At 36.7% G+C, this 12,079-nt stretch overlaps 1 protein-coding gene across 1 annotated transcript in view; it reads left to right on the top strand.

Moving 5' to 3' along the window:
* DLG5 (discs large MAGUK scaffold protein 5) overlaps positions 1 to 12,079 on the top strand; it is a 96,542-nt gene that overhangs the window by 43,740 nt on the left and 40,723 nt on the right. The window contains exons 3-4 of the mRNA XM_054382401.1: positions 4,661 to 4,826; positions 10,025 to 10,168. Of these exons, the coding sequence (XP_054238376.1) occupies positions 4,661 to 4,826; positions 10,025 to 10,168 (310 nt within the window). The remainder of the gene's footprint in view (positions 1 to 4,660; positions 4,827 to 10,024; positions 10,169 to 12,079) is intronic.

The following is a 12,079-nucleotide window of genomic DNA, read 5'->3' as shown; positions in this document are numbered from 1 at the left end:
CAGTGAATGTGATGCCCTGCTTTAAAGAAAGAAAAAGCAGGGGGGGGACACCTCCAGAGAGGCATTGGGAGTTTTTGGCTTTTGTTTTGGTTGGGTTTTTTGTTTGATGGGTTCTTCAGTTGTTATTTCTTTTTTAACATTCAATGTAACAAAACAGTTTAAGTTACTACTTGGTCTCTTCGAGTTCTCTTGATTCGGCATAGACAGGGGTTAAGAACCACTAATAAATAGCTGTATACCTCATAGTACTTTGTTTGCTATATGTCTTCTTAACATTCAGCAGCATGTTGAAGAGATTTCTGAAGATTTAGTTGGTCTGTAATGATTTGATTGGAATAGAGTGTGTGTGAATACCTATTTCCTGCGCTCCAGACAGTATGTCTGTAACATAGTGCCTTTCAGTATTCCCTAAGGCTCTTTATCAGTCTGTACATTCAGGAAATCAATTTTGTCAGCAGTTGGCTTTTGGTCCTATAAAACAGTATGGTGAGAAGATGCTCACAGCTTCTCCGCAGGAGATGGTGTGAAGGAACAAGTGCTGGTGAAATATCATATCCTTGGTTGGTGTGCAGGGGTTGGCCCTAGTTGTTTTCTCCCTTGGGTTTGGATTGGACACTTCTGTCTAGGTCAGTGCATTCAGTGTACAGTTGTAAGCCTGACAAATGTAGAGTTTGAGCTTACTCTCCAGGAAGCTCCCAAATATTCCAACCCAGAAGCTTAATCTATATTTTCCTTAGTTGCAGCAATGAATTGTACTCTCTATGTAATTTTAGTGAAGTACAGCATATCTGGCATATCTGCTGTTTTTCCTTCCTATTCTTCCTGGTGTTGCATATTAGATTGTAAATTCTCTCTAGAATCACTGTTCAATTATTTCTGAAGTCTTTTAAAATTACTGAAGTTGAAAGTTTGTTTTACGTGCTGGTGAGTTTGTTGAGGTTGTTATATTCCACATTAAAACAAATACCGAATTGCTACCCGTTCCTTTGTTCTTGCATGTTACATGATCCTCACTGCTTTCATAAACCATTGGGTTTTCTGTCTTTCAGATAAAACTGTTTCCACAGTTCGTTACTTTACCTTTCAGTTTCTTTTCCTTAGTGTACTGCTGCTTGTTTTTTACAGGTGTTTTATTTCACCTGCATGCAGTTCTATTCTGTGGCCTCTACTATTTCAAGACCACTTCAAAAGATATATCTGAAAAATCTATCTAAATGATAAATTTTGATAAGCAGTCCTGTTCTAGTCCTCATAAATTATTGAAAGAAAATAAATATTTTAGCACACACTTTTGCATAGCAGGCATAGTTTTTTACTTCCTGAGCTCCTGTAGAAATCCTGTTGGTCATGCTTTGCAGTACGTCTTTCAAGTCTTTTAGTGTTTACTATCATGATATACAAGGCCATAAAGAAACAGTTTCCTAAACATTTGTGCTGATTTTAGTTTTTATGAAAGAAAACAATGAAAAAGGCTTAGCTGTACAATGAAGTCGTCTTTTTGTTCATAAGCAGGAACAGGCACAAATTTGTAAGATGAGTTTAAAAACTCATTGTAGAATTCATACAGGTGTATTTTTCAGAGTAATGAGTTTTTATTATAATTTGAAATATGTTAATAGCATTTCTTAAAAGTAGCTGTTTCTACATGGGTACCCATTTTCCCACTTCAGCTTTATATGGAGTTGGCATTATGGTACGTCTTGGTCAGTTTAATAAGTCTATTTATCTTAATTTTTTTTCTGCAAGAATTGAGCTACCCCATTCTCAAATCTGAAGCTGACCTAGTGGTTTCTGTGTGACTGTGTTTTCTCCTCAATCATTGATGCTTAGAGTAATCCAGAATTGTACTTGATATGCACTACAAAAATGGATCTCTGTGATTTCTGTGAAGTCCAGCATTTGGACTATAATTATGGAAGATATATTTGCTCCAGCTTCAGTTTTAAGGCTTTTCTTCTATACAACATAGGATGGAATTCCTGCAAAATCTTACTTTAGATTAAATCTCTGCATATCCAGGACTTAATGCATGTACTGAATTATGTGCAAAAAGCATTTTGCCCCCATGACACATCCCTGCTGTCAGCTGCTTCAGTGATTTGGTGGAGCACCGCTTACCTGGAGGCTGGCCAGGAAGGTGACTTCCACACGGTTGTGTTCTCAAAGCCCAAGTGTGGCTCACATGAGAAATGGGTCATGCAGCTTGCCAAAGCAGATAAATGAGTTGTGCTTGGCAGGACAGGCAGTAAATTCAGGTCATCTGAGACAGCAGGTGAGTTACTGCAAGGTGGCCCAGTAGAGATTTAGCCTTCAGGCTTCTTGTACATTTTAAGACCAGTTTGACTGGTTAAAGTGCAGAAAGAAAGTACTGTTGTGTAAAGTATGCAGGCAGATCGAAAAAGTCCAACACAACCCACAAACCAAAGCTGGAAGCACAGCATCAGGATGTCAGATGCAATAAAAGGCTTTTAGCGTTCGGTTATAAAAGCCCCATTAAAGGATATGAAGACTATTGATTTTTTCTGATTAAAGAGGAGTTTACTGAAGTGGGGGTTTTGTGGTTTGGTTTTCTTTTATTTTGAATGTCCACAAATGTGATTTAACAGTTATGAGACCTTTTGTACAACAGTTAAAAATGTAAGGTTGTTAACTAAATCAAGCAAAGATAACTTTTGGGAGTAGTTTTAAGGATGGGGAGTGGGGGGGGTGGGAATACCTGAACATTGCTGATCTGTGGGCTTCAGCACTTAAGACATACATCTCTGGGCATTGATAATAGTGCCATTGCATTTGAAATTAAATTATATGTTGATGTACTTTTGTAAAATCTGACAAGTTAATGAAAACCAGCCTTTTCTAGTGCTAAGGCAAGCGACTTTGCATTATTTGAGAGAACTTCTTTACTAAGACTAATTAGCCTGTCTTTATTTAAAGCACTCATCCTTCTTTGAATGCTTTTGGGACAGTGTGCGCAAATGTTTTTTCCCCTATTTATTCCCTATATCTGGAACCTAGGATAGCAAATTTCTATTATTACTGGTTTCTGTATAATCTTGCCTTAATTATGTAGAATAGTTCTTATTTAAAAAAAAAAAAGACAGTATTAACTCTTGTAGAGGAAGGGGCTCCATCTGGATGAAGAAGTGAAGGAAAGTACTAGGGGGAAAGCACAAATGCTGCTTCCATTAAGAATTCTTTTGAGTGATGTGAGTTTGTGTCTTTCTCTAGAATGCAGGCTGTTCCTGCCTTTTTTTTTTTATTTCTTCAGTTTGCTATTTAGAGCATTTACACACATTATTATGCAGTAGTTGGAGTAGAACAATCTGCTCAGAAATTCTCACTGCAGGATTGCAGTAACAGCTGAAAGTAACAGGAACAGGGATCCTGTTACTCTAGATGTTGTTTGTATGGTAGTGGTTTTCTTGGTGTGGGAACTTCAAAGCACAGGTAGCTCGACTTAAAAGTTGGAGGGAGTTTTTTCATTTTGCACTACCTTCCAAAAAGCCAATCCTTCATCTTATTGGCATTTGATTAGATGAAATAACAAAGTTTTAAATTGATCATTTGAAAATAAATGATCAGAGAGCATTGTTTTACTATTTTTTGTTTCTTCATTTTAAAAGTAGGCATAATAAAGACACATCCTAACAAGCTAATATGTATGTCAGCAACTTTTTTCAATTGTGTAATTATACAGACTTTTTCTAGAATTTCTCTGTTGGGTAGAAAATGGTCATCTGTATACATTTAGTCCTTTAACTTTCACATCTGTGACCTATATCTTTAAGTTTACTCTCACATGTTTGAGATTAAAATAAGTAGAACTAAAATTACAGTTGAGTTCTTTGTCAGCATGTTGTCAAACACTATGCTAGACTCATCTCTCAGGTGGAAGACCTCTTTGTATTGGTATAGCTGTCTGAGAGGACAGTAAGCATCATCTTTCAGCTCTGATATTAAGACACCTGAAAATTAAAAGGTCTCACAAAGCTCTTTAATGTGTCACTACCCCTTGGAGGAAATTTGATGTGTGGTCCAGTTGATTACAGTGACTGTAATTTTCCCATTTTAATGAGTGTTGATATAGATGAAGCCTGTTTCAAATGATTTATTGAGAAGTCAGATCTTTAACTTCATGTACTGGGCTCACAAGTTGCAACATGTCAAAACATGTGAATTTGGTTAAAACCAAAAGTTCACAGTAGCTCATATCAGAATAGTATGTTGCTAGATTAAGGAAGAGCTATAGAGCCCCCTATGCTGTAGCAGTTTCTCTGCTGTTGCTGGGCTGAATACATGGAATTAACTTTGTTATTTTTAAAGCAAGAACATGGTTCTTTGTTGCAAATTACTTTGTACCTACCACTGCTCTCATTATGCAATTGTGACTTTTGGACAACTTGTAAATTAATGAATGAGCAAGGAATTTAAGCATGCAGACTTAACTTGAAATGCACATAGGGCCTTTCTGCTAGCATGGAATCTGACTGGAGTTACTCTTGTATCGGCTCACTGATGAAAGCTTTCATGACTTAATTTTTGAACAAGAATCTGTAATGAAAAATGAAAGCCAAAAACCACAGAATTTTTTAAAAAATAGTGAAATTGTGTGGTTCTTTTGAGGAGTTTTCTGATTGCCAGATATTTTTGTCTTGGTCAGGTACAACTGGTAAACCATCATCTCCACCACCTGTAATAGATACGAGACAGATGAGTGAGAAGCTGGAGACGATACTATATCAGCTCCGACAGGTAACTCGAGAGAGGGATGAGCTGCGCAAACAACTGGCACTTTCATCTCCTGGATCAACTTTTGATGACTGCAGGTAAATAAAATGAAATGTTACATTTTAATTTAGTCCTTTTTAGTGTTTTCAAGTGTCTTTACTCCTGCTTGCCTGTAAAGAAAACAGCAAGGATATTGCAATGTATGTTTGTTGCTAGTAACCTACTTCAGCTTGGTAAGGTGTATGTACATAGGTGACCACATCCAGGTTTCAGAGCTGCCTCTGAATGTTCCCACTTTCTCCAGCAATTTTGCACTGGGAATGAGAGGAGTAGGACTCTTCTCTCTGTTCAGAGGAGAAAGCAAACAAGCTGTTTAGGCTTCTTGAGTTATTTTGTGGGAAGAGAACGAAGACAGTGGCTCAAGCATTTACTGTTTTTAAAGCAAGAGGGAAGAGAGAAATAGTTCTGAATACTTGGCTGGAGGACAGAAATTAGGAGAGGAAAAAAATTTCAGCTATTCTGTGCTTCTGCAAGGAAATAGGTTTGGACTTCTGTTGAGGGGGGAGTAAGTGTTTTTCAGGGGATGCACTTTCTGATGGCATAGCATTAACATGTTGAGAAAAAGGAACTCTCCTCAACTCAGAAGTTATGGGTGTTGCCAAATTAACTGACCATCAGGATGTTTTTTTAATGGACAGCAGTCTTATGCAGCTCATTAAAATGTGAGGATTTCGAAATTATGAAGATGGTCTTCAGGGAGATTGAGTTAATTGTAGGTATGGCTTTTATTGGGTAGGAAACAGAATTGATTTATTGTAGAGGGTTAAAGATCTGCTAAAGTTTATACGTGTGACTTTGGTCACACTGAGCCAGGTACTTTTTGCCTGCAGTAAGAACATACAAGAGAGAGGTTTTTTTTTGAACCTTGGAAAAAGTCTGTCTGAAATAAGAGCAAAGATCAGATTTTCTGGGAGTTGCTGCCATGATGCGTAGCTTTCCTAAACTTCAGTGTTTTATTATTGTTGTTTGTATCTGTTACTTCATCAGCTCTATCTGTATGTGGTCAGGTGGTTAATTACACTTTTTGTCCTTATGAGACAAGGTTAAGATAGAACCAGTGAACTGGAATGGAGAGAATGGGCATTTTATTCACTCCTTAGCTAGTCATTTTAATGCCCCCTTCTACCTCTCATGGTTTCTGACTGCTGGTTTAAGAGCATTATGTTCCAAGAGTCTCTCAAGTGTTATAGGGGTGAGAGGAAAAGGTTTTCAGATGTCAACATCTTTTGCATAGCTTCCAGTTCTTATTTATGCAGGAGGATTTCTTACTTAAAGTCACCAAAGCTTAGGCACTGAGGACTTACGGATTATAATAATGTTCTCATTAATCCAGATGCTATTAGTAAAGTTCTGATGAGCTGTCTATTTTTTTCTCTTTAATTGTGAAGTCAGCCTTCTGCTGCCAGTGTAGGATTTGTATGTTGTGGAAAATATAAATGTTTACAGCTTAAAGAACAACTCATCAAAATAAACGTTTTATTTGGGCAGTGCTTTGTCAGCAAATGTTACATGAAGGATGCTGCCTTATAAGCAGACCTTTGAAGGGTGGGGGATGAATAAAGTTTATTAGTTGACTTTTTTCCTTCAGTATAAAAGCAACCACTCCTCACATTTACACCTATGTTTTCAGAAAGTTTTCATGCATGTTTGTTTTGGTTTGGATTCTTCATATAGAACTAATCTTCATCTTTCCAAGGGTTAGAGCCCAAATGCTGCAAACTGTTAGGTGAAAGCTGAAAGATTATTTTTCAGGTGGTGACTTTATTACCCATAAATGGCTGTTGCTCTCCTGGCTGTGTATGCTGCTTTAACCATAGCAATACCAAACACAGGTGGTGTAGAGGCAAATCTTGACATGACTCACAGTGACGTGCTTCAAAACAGTTGGAGCTTGCAGTGTAGTTATAGGCTGGGCTGTGCTGGCTGTGAAGGCTGGCAGTTGCAAAGCTGAGCTGTTTTCCAAAGTGAGTGTTGACTAAGTCTAGAGCAGTGGAAGAGGACCCACAGAAGTGAATTGTGATGTGCTGAATCAGATGAACATGTGTCATCCTGCTGGACAGAAGTAGGATTGCTCATGCCATGCTTGGTTCTGTCACTTGATAGTGACTGTATGTGTGCACGTGTTGTGGTGATTAAACAAGGATTTGACCAAACAATTTAGTGTACTCAAGGTGTGCTGAAAACTTGCTATTCTTACTACTTACATAGTAGTAGAAGAGAACGGCAATACAAGTAAAACCTCTGAAAACTCTTTTAGAAGAGACTGTTTCATGTGTAATCTGTCATTCTTGTTGTTGTATATGATAACATTTTTGAGTTGTTGGGTGAGCTTCAAAGTTGGTGTGCCTCAGTGTTGAATCCACCATTGGCATTAGCTTTTGTGTCAGCATCATCTAAATGTAAATGTCAGTCTCATGGTGGTCTTGACTTATGCTCGGGGTAATTCCCCTGAAGTAGAAGGTTTTTTTTAAAGTTGTTACTTGAATGTCAGAACAGTTGGACCTTTAACAGTAGTATTTTAAATTTGGCTAACATATGAACCAGTTCTTCCCAAGTAGTGACTGATACCTTTCCTTTATTGAAATTATACTTTTATGTATTTTGTGAGTTATTTTAACAGAAAACTCTGGTGGTCTTACTTAAACAATAGTCAATGACTATGTCTGTTTGAATGCACCATGTTGTTGCAATCATTTGGACTTTTCAGTTCTGACCAATATTCCACCTGTGCATCTCTCTTTCTTGCTGAGATATAAACCCTTGGAACAGCACTGTGGAGCATAGGGTTTTATCTATCCAGGTGTTTATTTCTTGTAGATGATTTAGAATGCAGGATGTAACTGGTAGCATTGTTGTTCCTGCCTCCCTGGGAAGGTAGGCTAACTTCTGTAGTTACCTACGTGGTATCCATATGGTTACAGGAAGTTGTGGTTTTGCAGTTTTATGTGGTTTTTGGTTTTGTTTTCTAGAACATAATCTGGATTATATAAACACCTGTGACTGATGTTAGACTGGTAGAACAACTTCCTCACCACAGGTTTGAGATGGAGCCAGTCGTTACCCTTGAGAAAAAAATTCATATGGTGAAATATTTTGCATGAATTTACATTTATGATTGTAAGCTTAATATGAATGTGTGTTGATGGATCTCGGGAAGCATAATGCTTCAGCTGAGTGTTAAGCTGTTCTTTGATAAATGTCATTTTAATGACTCTGGTGGACAGATGGTGTCGACTTCAAATAATTTCACTCTAAAGTCTAATTTAAATCAATACTTGGGGGGTTTAGTGATTCTGTCAAGGGTGTGAACATTTCAAATTGTGTTTTACTTACCCTAACTAGAGTTGTATTTTAAAAGAAAAAACACTGCAACAGTTGTGGTAATGTCTGTAACACTCTAACTTCTTTTGGTACCCCTGAATAGTGGATTAGAAAACAAACCCTAAAAGACATCCTTATAGAAGTGACTTGAATATTTGGTTACTTTATATATGAATGTAGCTTCTAACTGTTGCTAAAGGCTTTCAGTCAAGGAGGTTTGTGGTTTTTTGGGAATTTTGTCTTTTTTTGGGTTTGGTGATTTGTTGTTGCTTTTGTTTTTGTTTGGTTGGGTTTTTTATAAACGTTTTTGTCAGGAGCACTTTGCTGGAGAAAGGGAGAAAGAGGCATTACAATTGCTTGCTACTCAGCAACCCAAATGCAACTGGTTTGCTAAAAAGTGCTTTCATATCCTATACACTCCCCAAAAGTCTGTGGATCAGATGTGGATGACTTTTTTCTTCAATTAACAGTTCTCACCACTGCAGCAGTGTGAAGTTATTTTCATTTTGATTCAATTGCCAGCTGCATTTCAGTTCCAGAATCCATGTTGTTCAGTTTTTTTGTATGAAGCAAAGATGGATCTGATTGCTTTTCAGGCTGTGCTTATACTGAAGCTGTTTGGGAGGTAGGGAAGGAGGGAGATCTCCATAGCAGTGGAGAAAATACTATATGAAAATAAACAGAGTTAAAATTAGACAGCAATTGCTTTCTTTTGGGGGTTGTTTTTGTGGGGTTTTTTTGGGGGGGTGGGCCTAGGAGATGACATGGGTACAGAGATCAGAACCTTCATTTTGAAAGGAGAAAATTCAATGGTGCAAATATGTTGTAATTTTGTAGAGGAGAAGCAGTTCAATTTCGAGTCTCTTTTAGAAGCTTAGTACTTGAAACAGGAAGATATAATCCTGCTTTGGTTTCTAGTGCAATTTACCTTTTTTTTTCTACTAAATGTGCCATGTTCAACGACCACACGTTGTAGACATAATCGATGTTGGTCAATTGCTTGACAAAGTAGATTATTTTATGAACTTTCTACTCTCCCAATCATCCTGATATACTGAAAAAAAAATAGTCAAATTTTCTTTTAACTGATGTCGGCCTTCACTTTTATAAGCGTACCGAAAATTGTTTGTTTTGGAGATTCTTAATAATTATTTGAACAAAATATGGGTTATCCTGTGGATATTAGGTGGATTCTGACATGTTTTTGCTTTCATTTATAGTAGTTTAAAAGAACATGGTAACTTAAGGAGATGGGCAATTCACCAGAACAGCTTGGTCTAATTATTTACATTCAGTGCTCACTTAGTCAAACTGGTCAGTTTATGCCAGCACAGATGCATGTACTCACTGTTCCCTTGGAGGTCTTTCTCTCAACCCTAACTTAACATTGATTTTTATCCCCTGCCTCCTCATAGGAAGCTGTAGGCAAAGTCCTCCAGTGTTGAAGAGTAGTTTTTCCTACCCCAGGTCTCCATGTGCCTCCACTTGACTTTGGCAGCCTCTTTTCAGCCACAGTCACTGCAGCTCTGCTTTTTGCTTGAGAGTTTTGACATCATAGTCCAGGAAAGTCTAGCATACTATTATTGACTTGTTCTTGTAGCAAGTGACAGTTCCACTCTGATAATACTGCTGCTCAGAAGAGGGGTACATGCATGCTCCACTATTTTTGGCTGTCTTAGTGATAGGCAAAATTTTCTTACTATTAGATGTTACATCTTAAAATAAAACTGATACATGTTAAAGCCAGTGAATTTTTATTTGGGGTTGCATCTTCATGTGAAGTGGGCAGTGTTTAAATTAAAGGATAAATATAACCTGAACAGCCAGTTGTGTGATTTTATTGGATAGAAATTTCCCAGAATTTTTCTTTTCTTTAGTAGCTGATGTTTACTTTCATATTGCTTTTCTGTGCTAGGCCTAGTCCAAAACCAAATCATGATTATGAAAGACTGAAGATTCAGTGCATGAAGGCCATGTCAGACTTACAGTCTTTGCAGAATCAACACACGAAGACACTAAAAAGGTGTGAAGAAGCAGCAAAAGAGGCAGATTTTTATCAGTAAGTATTTGTAAAGATGTACAAGGTAAGAGTTCACCTGTCTTCTCTAGATCATAAAGTATTAGAACATGGTAATCAAATTTTTAATTCTCTTTTTCTGCTTTAATTGCAAGGTTTATGTTTGCCTGCATCAGCTTAAATGTTTTTGGCCTGTTTTAAATGATTAAGCATGGATTGCTTTTTTACTTTGAGGAATTTGAGATCAAAATCTGATGTCTTGATGGGACACTGACAAGAAAAGCCTAGTTACTGACTTGAAATTACTATCTGGCAGTCTCACTGTTAGGCTGGAGAAAAGACTTTAATTTCAGAGTGTAATCTCTTCTTTTTAAATTGGTTGTTAGAGCTCTCATGATTATTTGTGTAAGTTTTAGTACAGGTTTAGAGCAATTGAAAACATTTATGAAAATGCCATAAAATAGAGAGAAAATAGTGACTCTTTCTAGCATGTGTCTCTGTTTAGAAATTAGTTGTTGCTACAAGTGGGAATGTGTATCCTTTGGAAGGAAGACAGCTCAGAAGTAGAAATGAAGATAAATTCTTACAAGTTTTTCATTTAAATCTATACTACAGATAAAGGGTATGGCTATAAAGTATGACTAGTATTTTATGACAGCGTTTCTTCTCATTGGAGGATGCTTGTTCTTATACACCACTTTCACCCACAACTCCTTGAGCTTTTCAATACAATCATAATTCATTAGATTCTTCTTTCAAAACCTGAAAACAGGTTATTGATAGGTGCAGATATAGCTCAATGTGTGGCTTCTTTACAAAGGGCTTAATTCCTTTTTGAGGGTTTTCAGGTACTTTAATGTGCTAATCGATCCAGTGCAAAGCATTAGTGTTCTGTACATTGTAAATGGATTTTTTTTTTTTTCTGAGCTGAATTACCTATGGTCATCCAGTGCTGATGTCAAATGACTGTATTTATCCTAAAAAATTAGTGTTTTGCTCACCTTCTTTAAGAGTTTTGTTGCTCTTGCAACCATACTGTGTTACACCCTGTTTCAGTATTTTCATTATAGTATGAAAGGATTTACCCTTTCATATCAGGAGAAAAACAGAGTTTTAAAAAGATAGAGTGGTTGATTGAAGTACTCAAATATACTCCCAATATAGGCATATTCCTCAGAACCCAACAATATGGGCTTCTGAAAGAGGATGCGTATATACAAGTATAAGCTTTTACATTTGTGCTTACTGCAGTCTCAGATTATCTGGTTAGAAGATAATATAGCCAATTTTATTTGATTAAGAGGTAGTTCTTTTTATTATAAGAACTTTTCAACTTGAATTTGAATAATTCAGTTTCCTTCTGAAAACTTCAGGATGACTGAAACTCAGTGACAGAGTTTAGGTGCCCAAAACGTGACCAAACATGCTGAAAGCTATGCATGTAATTCCTGATCATCCTATGACTAATTCTCTGGGTAAAGAAAAGAACGGAGTAGATTACACTATTCAGATGTTATTTTCTCCTGCAGTAATTTTTAAATGTCCATGCTTTTAAAACAAAAAAAAAAAGCTACCATTCCAGAGAATTAGAAATTTCATATAAAATCTGCTGCATAACAGCAGATTAATAAACTACGCATGAAGATTACATGTGTTTAATTCTGTGAATAGAATTTGTCAAAAACTTTTAGCAGGCTGTTCTAATTTTAAGGAAACTTTAAAAAAATGCTTTGGTTGTTCTGATACTTCACTTCATAAAGGAGAAATGCAGTATCTTAAAATATCAAGTAGTTCTATTCATTGTTGTGTGCTATGTGTGTTTTTTTTTTTTTTTAATAAATGTGGACTTCAAACATTTTACCAGCACATGTGAGTGTTCACTTAGGATCATTCTGTATCTCCAACAAAAATAATTGTCAGTATCCAAGTGTCATTGTTTGATCTGCAGCAGTA

Source organism: Indicator indicator, chromosome 7 (assembly GCF_027791375.1).
Source record: "Indicator indicator isolate 239-I01 chromosome 7, UM_Iind_1.1, whole genome shotgun sequence".
NCBI lineage: Eukaryota > Metazoa > Chordata > Aves > Piciformes > Indicatoridae > Indicator > Indicator indicator.
This window is presented reverse-complemented; position numbering and strand designations above follow the sequence as displayed.